The 13,326-nt window shown below is 42.7% G+C and overlaps 1 protein-coding gene across 2 annotated transcripts; it reads right to left on the bottom strand.

Annotated features, from left to right (window-relative positions):
- Window positions 1-843: 843 nt before the first annotated feature.
- On the bottom strand, window positions 844-7,600 carry DDB2 (damage specific DNA binding protein 2). Of its 2 annotated transcripts, XM_053449479.1 has the most exons (11): window positions 7,513-7,600; window positions 6,614-6,722; window positions 5,670-5,770; window positions 4,931-5,119; window positions 4,684-4,829; window positions 4,163-4,262; window positions 3,866-4,043; window positions 3,154-3,299; window positions 2,671-2,835; window positions 2,412-2,457; window positions 844-1,615 (listed from the first exon to the last, which is right to left on the bottom strand). In XM_053449479.1, exons 2-11 carry the CDS (start codon window positions 6,720-6,722, stop codon window positions 1,368-1,370), a joined length of 1,428 nt encoding a protein of 475 aa, XP_053305454.1. In that variant the 5' UTR covers window positions 7,513-7,600; the 3' UTR covers window positions 844-1,367. The 2 variants fall into 2 exon arrangements, with proteins under 2 accessions (XP_053305454.1, XP_053305455.1); XM_053449480.1 differs by lacking the exon at window positions 7,513-7,600 and having other exon boundaries at window positions 6,609-6,709.
- Between the last annotated feature and the right edge of the window lie 5,726 nt (window positions 7,601-13,326).

Genomic DNA, 13,326 nt, shown 5'->3' with positions numbered 1-13,326 from the left:
TTACTCGTTGTAGGGGCCGTCACATTCATTTTGGGTCCATCACTTTCGCAAATACCGTATTTTACAATTCAGTGTGTATTACGTAATGGTGCCAAACAGAAAAAAACAAACTATATTAGAAACTCGCCATGTGTGCTTTCTGCTTGTTTATTCCTCTCTTAACCCCTTAAGGACAATGGGCGGTCCCTAAACCCATTGAAAACAATGCATTTTGAGCCCGTACATGTACGGGCTGTCATTAAGGGGTTAAGTTGGTTCTCGTCTTGGAAAGGGTAGCAAGAATTCACGGTTACCCCCGGTTTTGCTCATTGAATTATTGTTTAAATCTCCAAAGCAACTGCACTTCGAGAAAAAACAAAAAGCTATTTATCCATGAATTTTCTACAAGAGGGCTATCCAGGCTCTGGCTGCCCTGTATGTACAAACCAGGTACACAGCCATACTTTAGAAAAGAGAAAACCTACGTAAATTATTTACAATAATACACGTTCAAATAAATACAAACATTTTAGGTTTATTTAGACTTTTGAAGTGAAGATTATTTACAAAACTGCATCAAATCAAAGAGAAATCATAGATCTAAATATTACACAATTCTTTAAAAAAAAAAAAAAAAAATGCAGCAACAAGAAATGGATGTTTACCCTCTAATGAGAACGATGTATTTGATGTGGTGTTTGATAACTAAATGCTCCTATGTCCTTTAGCTACACAAAAGAATACCTGTCCGTAGTACACTACATTTCAAGTTTGGAGCAGGCGACCAGCGGCAAGAATAGTCGGACAACAAAGAAGAAGGGCGTCTGCCACTTATATGTCAGGTAAGTGCTTTCATTATTTTTTGTTTTCTTTTTTTGTGCATGTTATATTATATTCCTAACTTTTTTTTTTTATTATATTATTCTGTTGTATGACTATTCTTGCCACTGACCGGTCGGTAGAACCAGGGAGGAGGAAAACGAGGCAGCGTTCTAGTTTTTCAGTATCCGTGAAGAAAAAAATTGCACAATATGATGTGTGTATAAAATAATGTTCTACAGACAGATTCTCTTGTAGCTTTAGCACATAAGACTTGAAATGAAAAAAAATTATTAGCTTCTTGCAGGAACTCTTTCTAATAATCCAGCGCTTGGAGCCATTCAACAATTCTTGATTTAGCAGACCTGATGTGTAACGGGGTTACCATGATACTCGAACGTACTGAATTTATTTTTTCTTTGTCAAAAACATCCAAAATAATGAAAGGTGCGCCATGATGGAATGTTGAGCTCTGCTGCATTGGACCAGTGCAATAAGGCACTCAGAGTTTATGCACAGCAGCCAGGGTTTGCTAGAAAAATCCAGATATAAATGTTGGAGGAAGAAGGTTATTTGTCCAGTTTTTTGCTTTTGTCCCTTTGTGTTTTGGTTTCTCTCTTTGTGGCAGTCCTAACTTTGCTTGGCTCCGAGACCGGTAGTTTGCTCTCTGGCTTGTCTCTGTGGGGGTTAAGATGCGGCGTCTGAGCGTTTGGCTCCTTTTTTCCTACTGAAATCCCCTTGTCTTGCAGAGCCTTCATCATCTCCTCCTGCTTCATCATGAGCAAAATCTCCCGGCTCCAAATCAAGATGTTAAAACCTGCAACAAAATCAGTTCAGTGTATGTGGGAGTGAAGAACAGCCTTTCTAGCTACAGGTGAGTAACACCCGGGCCACCGAGAGGTGAGATCTAAAGTTTGTCAATAGTGTCCACAGATGTCTTATCTCTATGCAACATATAGGACTTTAATAGATCGATAACGTCCCTTCTATCTTAAACAGGCAGTCATTCAGTTTCTTCTCCTGGCATTCAATGTAGGGCGCTCCTGCGTGCAATTCTCTTCATGTATTCAGAGACGCAAGCATTCACACACTTCCTATCCATTTTACACATGAGTCTGGAATCAGTATTGATCTCACCCACAATCCACCTAGGCTACTGGCTGCTTCATTTCCTTGGCACGGAGTTTGTTAGATAATGGATGGAGGCAGACAAAGCACAGAAACGTGGCTTGGGTTTAATGAGCTAGACTAGCATTTGGCTGCCTGTGGTTTCCTTACTTTATTTTATCTGATGTTCTAGGACTGCGACCAAACTCCTGTGAACAATACTGGCAGTGCCGCCAATTTAACACAACTCCCTGAACTGCGAAGGGTCCAAAACAGAACTTATTTTCATTAGCACTCTGTAGCAGGTTTAAAGACTAAGAACTTTAAGGTTGCGTAGCATAGTTTATAGGTACGCCTCTCAGTTATTTACCTGTAAAAACCATCAGCTATATCTGCTTCTTCTCTCTCTACCAATTTTAAAAATCAATTCATTTCGTGACAATGTCTGTTTAACATAAGTTTTCAGGAAACACGCAGCAAACTCTGATATCATAATGAAGACTCACCCATGCCAGATGCCAGCAGGTCTCCCATGGGGTTAAACTTGTTGAGCTAAAGAAAATTGTGAAAACAGACAATATTAACCCATTTTATCAATGCTCAGGGCCATCTCCCTTGGACATTTATGCCTGCTCATTTCACATTATCTGTGCACAAAGGCATCCAATACCAATATATTCCCACTCCTTGCTGCTGTGCGCAGCCGCTAAAAAAAAAAGTGGGATTAAATGTTTATGAATTAAGAAACTTAAGCGGGTTTCTCACCGACACTATGCCCGATGCGTACGGATCATAAAGCTGACAAACGATATTTCCGTTCTGCCCGTCGAATACATCGACCGTGCGCAGCTCATGCGAAGTGTAGCCCGGGAAAAGAGGGTCCGGGTAACGGCCAGCAACGATCAAGTCATAACGCGGGTGCCACGTAGCCTGGAGAAAATTAAAGGACACGAACGTTCACAGACCCACACAACATACTCGACTATGTAAGGAGTGGAACTGCAACCGTAAAACAAGAGCACATTGGGAACACCCCACCTTACCAATAATATACAGGGAATAGAAAGCAACTAGAATAACAGGAATCCATAGTTTCCCAATCAAATTGATTTATCTTGAATTATTTTGGTAATTTCTAAACATTTTTAAAAATCAACAATCCTAATACAGTACTCCCCAATGTCCTTGAAATCCCTTGATGTTTTGCATATATATATATATATATTATATATATAATCATCCACTAACCTTTATGGCAGTCAAATGCTGGAACTGACGGTGAGGGTGTGCAATCACGTGCTGGGGTTTGGACCAGTCACACGCAGAATAAACTCTAATCTCACTATGCTGGTCGGTCGTGAGAAGCTTCGCCCCATCCCAAGGACTGAAATAAGCTACACAAAAAAAATATATATTATTCCATAACCTGGGTGTTTGCAGGCGAGCTGAATATCTCAACACCCGGAGTTCACTCCACATTACAAAGGATTAACCCAGTGAGCTCTACCTACTGGTTTAGACCTGCACAATATACAGTTAATATGTAGAGAGTTACTGGGAGTCAGCTTTTGCATTGACTGTGCATTATGCAGCATCAGCACAGATCATCCTGCATGAGAAAAACAGAGAAAGGTGGACAGAAAAGGTCCTTAGGGGTATGGTCTGTGCAAACAATCATAGAACGTGGCGACTCGCCTAATAAAATATAATTCAATCCTACAACAAACTGACAAAAAGTGTCACCTGCTAATGCCCCTCATTCCTACACTACACACTCTGAAAACTGTAGGGGGTAGGAAAAGGAACTTTGCTTCAGTCTTCTATCCTAAATATTTTATAGAATACAGTCCTAATTTCAAAAGTGACAAACATGGAGGCAGAGATTTCATCGAGGCCTGAAAAGATATTCCTTAAACTGATCCTGGTGACTAGTTTAAGGGTATACAACACCAGCGATTACCGGAGTTGACGCCGCGCACGTGCGGTAGGGTGTGCAGACAGCTGGACTTGTCTTTAATGTTCCTCAAATCCCAGAGCTTTACGGTTTGGTCCACAGAAGCGGTGGCCAACAGCCAGTCACAGCGGGGGTTAAATTCCACATGTGTTACTTTCTTCTTGTGTAGCCTCAGCTTCCAGATCTAAATATAAAGATTCGGATGAGTCCCCGCTGGGCATGACCCAAACGCTGGTTCTTTAAGGTGTCGATTAAAAGCCAATCACAGAAAAACTCGAAATCAAGCAAATTACCACAACCTACCTCCTTTCCGCATGTCTCCAGCAGGACCACGTTGCCCACGTTATCACCGGTTACCACGCACCGCTGCCTAGCAGACACGTCCAAGCTGCAGTACCACATTCTAAAACAGATACATAAATAAATGATAAATAATCATTCAATAACTGGAGGGATATAGTTGTGCCGCGTCTGCCATCGAGCGTAGGCTTACTGTTAGCCAATAATGGAATATTTCACCAAATTAGCTAATAACAAACAAACAACGATTTTTGCAATAATGACCCATCCAAAATTCCAAATACATCATAAAAATTGCATTTATATTTATGGGAGGTGGAATTTGAGGATGGAGGTACATGATTGTTATGCAGGTTCTAGATTCTGCTCAGTATAGAAATTTGTACGAGTTTTGTCTCCGTCGAAAGGTGCGATACATTTAGGAGGTGTAAGTGGGCTACATAAATGATGCAGGGATCTCCGTTATATATCCGAGTGTCCCTGGTGTCTAGGGCCCAATTCCCCAATGAAAAGAATTGTCTTACGCCCAGTCCTCTGTGTTGGTGAACATCTGTATCATCCGCCCGTTTAGGTCCTGCAGGATAGTGCTTCCAGCTACAGACGATGTGTAGAGCTGACTGGAGTTGAATGGGTCAAATTTCATCCCTGTGATACACCCGCCGGCTCCAATCTGCGAAGATACAGCAGCCCTTGAAGCCAAGAACATAGTCCACTGCTACAAGCAACAGAGAGCACTGACATGGGTACATCAGAATGTTAGAAGAGACATACTCCTGGAATAAAGGTGTTGTTGAGTTCCTCATAATCCCACAGGATAATATCCCCACCTTTGGAGCCCACGGCAACAGTATTGGGGTGAGAAGGATGCCACTCGAGGGTCGTTACTCTCCGGTCGAAGGGACTGTTGGTTCGATACAGGATATAGGAGGCCAGAGAGCGCAGGAACGGCGTCTGTAAGTACTAAAGGACAGATACAGATAGATAAGCACAGACAATGGCAAGCGACAGACCTCAGACTTCTTGATTAGGAGGGATCATCAATCTTTGTTAAAGGGACGGACTACTGTCCCATACAGTCCCACAAAGGATGGATATTAAAGTGTTTGGGAAGTACTTTAGCGCACATAGTCATGAAGGCACTTACCCAGCGCGGTAACGGCTGATCATTATACCATTTGTACACAGCAGCAAGCAGGGGATGAGTTCACTTAAACAAACCTCCTCCAAGCCAACGGTAATGATGTTGATAATTTAAAAGGGCTACTCGGCTGTCATATGCATCAAAGGGCATATGACGTCTGAAGCATCCCTTTAATCAACAGGGCAGAAAAACTGTCCACATTTGCTATTTTTTATTATTATTATTGCCCATCTCAGGTGGTTTGATTCGCCATCGTGCATTTGGCCTCTTTCAGATTAGCTGGCATTGTACGTTTGAGGGGGGTTGGGCTGAAAAGTTTTTAAAAACATTGTTAAGACATGAATACCGGTGTTCAGCCGAGTATCTGACCTTTGCACGGACATTCCCTCCGAGAGTGCTACGGTACAGGTAATGGACGATGCTTCGCTGCCTGTCAGTGCAGATCATCTGTTTGCTTCCTTCTCCACAACCTAATAAGAAAAATGGATAAAGCCGATGAGAATCAGGTCTCTTCTTCTTTCGATCTAAAAGCTTAAGCGACTCTACTTCCACTTCTATATCGGCCCGATACATGGTATCACCTTCATGAGGAAGACTCGTTAAAGTAGCCCACAGTGTGAATGCCATCAAGAACTCTGCAATGGGCAAAGTCTTCTGCGACTAGTGAAATCAAAATACTCCAAGACAGACCGAACCCCAATTTACTGGGAGGCAGCAATGGCGTATTTAATAAAGAAGAGTCTGTTAAATATTTCAAACCACTGCAAGCAAGACGGCTGTCAAGAGATCACAAATGGACGAGATCACAAATGTTTTGGAATTCCTAGAACTCAGATTACAGCCAGTTAAAGATGCTGTTCCACTTAGACAAAAGATTAACTGCACTTTCTAGTATGTTAAGTAAATACATTTTAGCAGTCTTTTTTTCCCCATTTTTTAATTGCATGAAAACATAACTTTTAAGAGGTGTTTTCAGCTTCTATAGCAGCAACCAATAAGTGCCCGCCTTTGTGTCACATGATAATTCAGCGTTCCCAACATATATTTTACTCGATGACATAATTATTTCAGGGAAGGGGTTGGACATTTAACATTGCAAGGAATAATGTATTAGAATCACGTGGAGAGTCCGCACAGGGGGTCTATGAATTTCAGACACTCTCACGTCACCGAATATCCTCTGTAAGGGAACTTTCTGCAAAAGGATAGCCCCTAAATTCAAGTGCTCCATGCGCTCGGCCATCGAATCAGCAGGATCTTAGCATTGATTGCAAGGTTTTTAGGAAAGAAATCTTTAGGTTTTCGCACAGTACTTTCTGGTTCCCGCGTCCTCTTCCTGGACACCGCCTCTACTTTCTTTTCTTCTGCCTCTGCGGGTGGTGCTCGGGGTTTCCTACCCCCCACTCCCTTTTTGGGAGGCATCTAGAGAGAAAACAAGAAACCGAGACTGAAGTATATGCCAAGGCTGCGTTCGTGTAACAAAGATACGTCCATGCAAATATAACACGACAGGATATCACGCAATTATACTGGACCATACATGTTAATCAATTTGATATAACTAATTCTAATTATACGAGTTTGTCTATACGGATATATTTACTATAACAAGTAACCATTTGTACAGCGCTACGGAATTTGATGGCGCTATATAAAACAATAAATAATAATAATAATAAGTAACCACATAAGGGGCTGGTCCAGCTGATATATGTAACCATAGGGGACACGAGAAGACTTTCCGGACTGTAAACACAGCAAGACCCCACGTGGGGTGTATCTGCAAGCCCTTCTTTGTACTTGAATAAAAAGGGTTAATTCATCTTTTGCTGGATTTCAACTCCAATCACTCTTAGAAAACCTTAGAAACCACGACAGACAGACTCAGGCTGCAAATATCCTGCAACAGTGCAATATATATATATATATATATATATATATATATATATATATATATATATATATACACTTAACTTTTGGAAGCCATGTTGATTATTTTTTTATTTTGAATAAATAAAACTTAATTTGCACTGGTTACATACTTCTTGCTATGTGTCCAGCCCTGTGACGGATAATGCCCATGTTATATAAACCTATATCATATACAGTCTATCATGGCAAAGAGGTAGGTGTCTCCTGAATAGTTATCTAGGCCGCGCATTGCTGGACCTCTAGCTCGTGACCGGATATCAATATCTTCACGTGCATGTACCTGAGTGACTGCAGATGATCAATATTATCACTCTAAACGTCCGCTCAGTGGCTCAAGATGTCTTCTGCGCATGCGCACAGGTCCCAAAGCGCCCCGGTGCGTATAGAGTATGCGCCAGCCTCCGCCCCGCCGCCTCTGATTGGTTGTAGGTAAGACTGAGCGCGCCTCTTAGTGACGTGCCAAACACGGCAGCCCCTGTGAGCGGGGATGTTTGGGTATCTTTAAGTTTAGAAGTGAGTTTCAGCTGGAATGTGGAATTACGCTTAATTTATTTTTCACATTTAAGAATATTGACTAAACCCTCCTTATATGACAAGTACGTTTTGCACAATCATTATATTATAAAATAATATAAAAATGTATTATTTACTATACTGCTGATCACTTCCTGCAGCCCGCTTCCTGTCACTGTAGGTACAGGTGCCTGCAGTGTCATTCTAACAAAACAAAATAATCTTTACCCGGCACAAAAGTGGCAGCTCTCCTCCGCCATAGTCCGACATTTCTTGTCACGGATTGGTTGCTTGAAGCAGCCAATCAGCGTCAGTAAAATGTTCCTGTTGAAATTAATAACAATGCTTTCTGCTAATGTGGGGAAAGAGACAAATGCATATGGAGGAGTTCTGCAGAACGCCCCCCCCTGCAATTAAAAAATGGATGCCAGAAAATATTTAAAGGGGCTATGCTGCTGTCATTTGATGCGTGTGACGGTTAGGGTGTCCCTTTAAACCTGGGGATGCACAAGGCAATAAGGAGATCTGTTTAAGGTCGTAGGTCAGTGCCTGACCCTTTAACCTTATTACGGATGAGTGAAGATGGGTACTGGCCCCCTAGGGCCACATTTATCAGACGCTGCATGTCGTTATATCCCGGGTGTCTGTGGCATACCTATTATTTTCAAAATGCTCTTTTTTTAAAAAAATACTGGGAGAAAATTAAACGCTAGTCAGGGGGATGAAATCATTACAGCATAGTACAGTAAGTAAAGAGTTAAGCATCTAAAAGCTGCTTTCATACCTTTTCGACCTAGAGCACTCCAGTAAAATAGCCTGGAATGCGCTCTTTCATTTTAAGGACTCTGAAACATGTCAAGGGTCGAGCAAAGTGGCAGAAGCGCTGCATTTTGAGCTGATGTTCCAAGGGGCCACTCCAGCTCAGAACATCTGTGACTTTTCTTGGAACCCATGTAGACGTTCAATCAGAGCGCCAGGCATATTTATTGGGTCTGACGGCTTAGACCGTTATTGATTATACCGCTCCCTTCGGCCTGGTGGAAGATAATGCGTCGGGCTGCCTTTTTATCTATCTATCTATCTAGAAAGACAAGTATATATGTTAGGTCGCAATATACGCTACTGTTCAAAAGTTTGGGGTCACTTAGAAATGTCCTTCTTTTAGAGAGAAAAAATCATTTTGGTTCATTAAATGAATCAGAAGCACAGCACAGACGTTGTAAATGTCGCGGAAACAACAATAATGTTCGCTAATCCTAGTTTACGTGTAAAAGGCTAATTGATCGTTAGAAAACTCTTTTGCAATTATGTTACAGCCAGAAATGTCCTTATTTTCCGTTTAAACAGCTGAGCGACCTCAAACTTTTTGACGGTAGCGTATAAGCCAACTGTATAAAGGTTTGTCACAGAGGCTGTTATCTGCCCCGGCGGTCCGGCCTCGTTGCTCATGGTTGGGGGGCCTATTGCATATTTTCCCTAACATTCATCACATGAAGAGCCAGAGCATTGATGTCACCCTGCGGCCTGTGACACTAGCACCTAAATAAAGGCTGGCCGTAACAAGACAACAAGGAACGATGAGAAAGTACACAAAACTCAGGAAAAGGAAGAATGTCAAGAATCCTTTAAATTCGGCTTTTACACCACATGCTCCAACATAAGCACTCGCTGTGACTTGGATGTCCCTTTAACTTTTGCCCTAAGCACTGCCCTTTAAGCAAGGGTTGGACGCTTGGTTTACCCCGTGGAATGTGTGCTATTTACGACATTTTTCATTAAAGCATGAACAGCAACACCTATTAACGCTATTAGCATGGTGCAATGTTCTGCAGTGCAGTTTATCGCTAATTAGTTGTACATTGTAACATCTAAATGGGCTTATAAATGTTCTCCAATGACCTGGAATGTTCATGTTTTCATGCAGGAAAGAAGAGGTTAACACAAGGTACTTGACACCTTGATACGGGTTGAGTGAGATTCTGCCGGCATCTCAGCCGGCATGTCTCCTGATAGTACGTAGACTGAACTCTTTTTTCTCACATTCATAAGTGTCATGTCACACACTTTATCCTTTAACTGAATTCCACTTTCAAGACTGCGGTTATATCCTGTCGTCTTTGTGTTAATATTATCGTTCTCGCCATTCCTTATACTAAATTCAGCATTTGGAATAGAGCCGGACTAGTCTGGAGCAGGACCTACTTTAGAGCAAATGGAGATCCCAGTGAGTAATTACCCGGGAATCCAGGGCTACTGTTCTTGCACCAAGAAAATACTGCTGTCCATTACCTATTTCCTTCAACTCCCTTAATTCTCTGCCAGCCTCTGACTATACAGCTAAGAGTTCAATGAAATGATGTAAATCCAACTCCGTCTGGTGGGATCCGTCAGCGCAGTCTGTCCGTGTCGCTTGGCCATGTATGATGTGACGAACGTGTTCCATGCTGTGCGTATCCCTTCTCTACCCCTGAGCACAGTTCCCAATTTAGTCGTTGTCCATGCAAACATCTAAAGATTCAGGACAGCAACCAGGTCATAATCCAGTTTGTTGGGACTGTCCTTTCCAGCTCCAGCCTATTGGCGACTATGTGACTTGCATCTGACTACCCCTTTTTTTTTTTTTTACATTTCGCCCCTGTTGGCCACAGATCAGCAATGCCACCTTTGTGAACCGTGTTCCCATGCACAAGCTTCCTGCGTCCCCTGCGTTCGATGGGGTGTTCGCACTGCTCGATTATAGAGAACGTGGCCGGTGTCGTGTAAATTGTACACATCTATACGTTTTAACGTCTTCAGCCCCCACCTTATACAAGCTGTTTAAATCCTCCCTCTCCCGCCGGCCGTCTCTTTCCGGTTACTTTAGTATTCCTGGCTGCAGTAACCGTAGGAGAATTTAGAATCTCTTTTATTGGAAGCTGCTCGGTGTTTCGCTGTAATCCATTCTACAATTTTCTGGGAAAAAAGCCAAAAACCATAACATAAGCCCTTTAATGCAAAATTTAATGAATTCAGAATTCAGTAATATTCATCTTATAAAGCAGGGTCGTCCACCTAGCAGCCCTGTGCCAAAAAAGAGAATACGTTTAACACTATGTTTCGTACGTTTACTAGCGTCTGGCTCCCGGCCCCCTTATTTCCGACGGGTAATTGGCCCTCGTTAAAAAAGTTGGACAATGCTGTAATTGAGTAAGACCGTAAAGTGCTCATAGTGGCGTTTACCCAAAAAGTTTGCGTTTGCTTTACACGCATGGAGCCTCGCGTGTGCCGAGAGTGTTTGGGGAAACCCACCATGTGTTCAGAGTTGAGCCCCCACTCAGCTCATCTAAGGACTGCCTATTAACATACATGGGGGGCTACCGGAGTGCTCACTCGTCTGGGAAAGTGGGTGAGCTAAAGGGCGTGTCCAGCCAGCCGTGTAGGCGGAGCTTGTCCCAAACGATATTGAGTGGGAGGGAAAGTGGGTGGGGAGTGGGTGTTGCCATAGGAAGATAGGAGTGACTCTGAGACTCTGGGTGAAACTCACAGGGCTCCCAGGTATTTTTGGCTCTACTGAGAATCCGCTCCGAGACGGTCCAAAGAATAAATAAAATTAATAGAAAGCTCACTTCGAGCGTGTTTGGCACATTCAGAAATCTCCATTTTTAATTCTGTCTACTAGATAAATATTATTAAAAGACCAAATAACCGTTAGAAGCCCACCTTAATTGTGCAGTGCCCCCTTTTTGGGAGCCATTGGTGGAATCCGATGCTGGTTCTGGATAAGGAGAAAGGGTAGAACTTCGTGCCACTTTTGGGAATGGAGTGCGGCTGCTGTAACATAGTCCCTTACCTTTAAACCAGATGTCAGCATAACAATGGCACTCTTTGAAAAACAAAAGCACGGGTTACAGGTAGCTTAGAAAGTATATATAAAGGCACTTAGAGCTTTGCGGATATCAGGGTTCCTTTAAGACTAGTTAACTATTAACTTTGATCTATTGTTCTCTGTTTAACCTTAAAGAACTACTGGGAAAATTCCGAGGAATCATCACCATCATTAGGAGCTCCTGGGTGTGGAGCTTTCATCAGAAGAAGGCAAGATGATCGATGTTTTGCAGACAAGACGAGCCGTTACCTGCGATGATTCCAACTTTAGCTTAAGAAGCTCGTTCTGAAACGTGGGTTTGTTCTAACGATTTTCTAAACGGCATTAATGCAAACAAAAAGTTACCGGCACTTTACTTGTCTCCCTTTAAACTTAGTGATCAATAATGTGGGGAAAGCGTCATGAACCTCTACAAGCTGGGCTTGGCAGGTAAGAAAATCAATGCTCTTCAACTCTGTACCAACCAAGTAACAATAGATCTCTCGGGGTGCTTTCCTACAGAATCAGGGGTTCTCGGGGTTTCTTTTACTGACAGCCGGGTTCCTTTAGGGATAACAGGTGGTTACAGACCTCTAGGAGGTTTCGGTACCACCTCCTGGTCTCACCTCTAAATACCCCACTTAAGGAAAACTGTCCCCCCATTGGCCATTGGAAATGTTGGGAAGTATGCGCTCGGGGGGTGGTTAAGGAATTTGGGTGGGCAGCGGACAGATCTGGAAACATAATGGACAGATCCTTCTAAGGAGCACGGACTCCCTGGGTCATGGTGAACACCTTGTGGGGCTTTTAAAACCCGTTGGGCAAGAAGCATCACTCAACATGCAGAAAGAACTTTAAGTAACCGCATTCTTCATATTTCTGACCACCGGTGCTCGGACGCCACGGAACTCGCAGATTTATCTCTTCAGTGCTGAATGCAATCTATGGAATTTACAGAAGGGCTTTCCAGGAATAAGTGAAGATAAGGGTCGGGGAGGATCCCGTCTAATCCATGGATAAAAATAATGAGGACTGTTTTATTAATTTGACTGAATTGTTGAATCAATTTTGAACTAATTTATAACAGCACGTGATTACATTTGGGGAAATTCTCTGGATAGACCCACACGTTTTATCATGAGTTGATAGATTAACCCTTTGAGTGCCAAATGGGGCAGCAATGCTCGGCTTCCATTCCCTAGCAAATGAAAGGGTTAAAGGGATTTCCACCTATAGGGTTTTAGAAACACAGTCCCAAGTAATAGGATCAGAGCGTTCAGAGGAGAGTCATTAGAAGTCTCCTGTCATGGCTCATGCAGTACTTGGCTTCACGGTCTCAATGATTCCAGAACATGGACTTGGTGCAAGAATACATTATAATCTTAAACGAAATTGTACGGCGCCTTCATCCTTCACAGGAATCTGGGATTAATCAGTGTGATCCCAAGTGCTGACTTGCCTTCTCTCTTCATGCCTTCTTGCCCTCAGTTTGCCCTTACATTCAAAGAAGGAGCCACAGAGGTCTTGAAAACTTGGTTGGGCCACTAAAAGGTATCACAAACAATCACGGACATTTTTCAATCACTTTGCTGCCTTGGAGTTCTCGCCTTCTCCTCCTTACCCGTACAAAGGCTGTCTGAACCAATCAACAACAATCAGCAACTTTACAGGAGAGAGATAACTTAATGGGGAGGAATAACAATACAGGTCTTTACAACACAGACAGCACAGGTCCTA

The sequence above is a fragment of the Spea bombifrons genome, chromosome 10, assembly GCF_027358695.1.
Source record: "Spea bombifrons isolate aSpeBom1 chromosome 10, aSpeBom1.2.pri, whole genome shotgun sequence".
NCBI lineage: Eukaryota > Metazoa > Chordata > Amphibia > Anura > Pelobatidae > Spea > Spea bombifrons.
The sequence above is the reverse complement of the archived record's forward strand: the minus strand, read 5'-3'. Positions and strand labels throughout refer to the sequence as shown.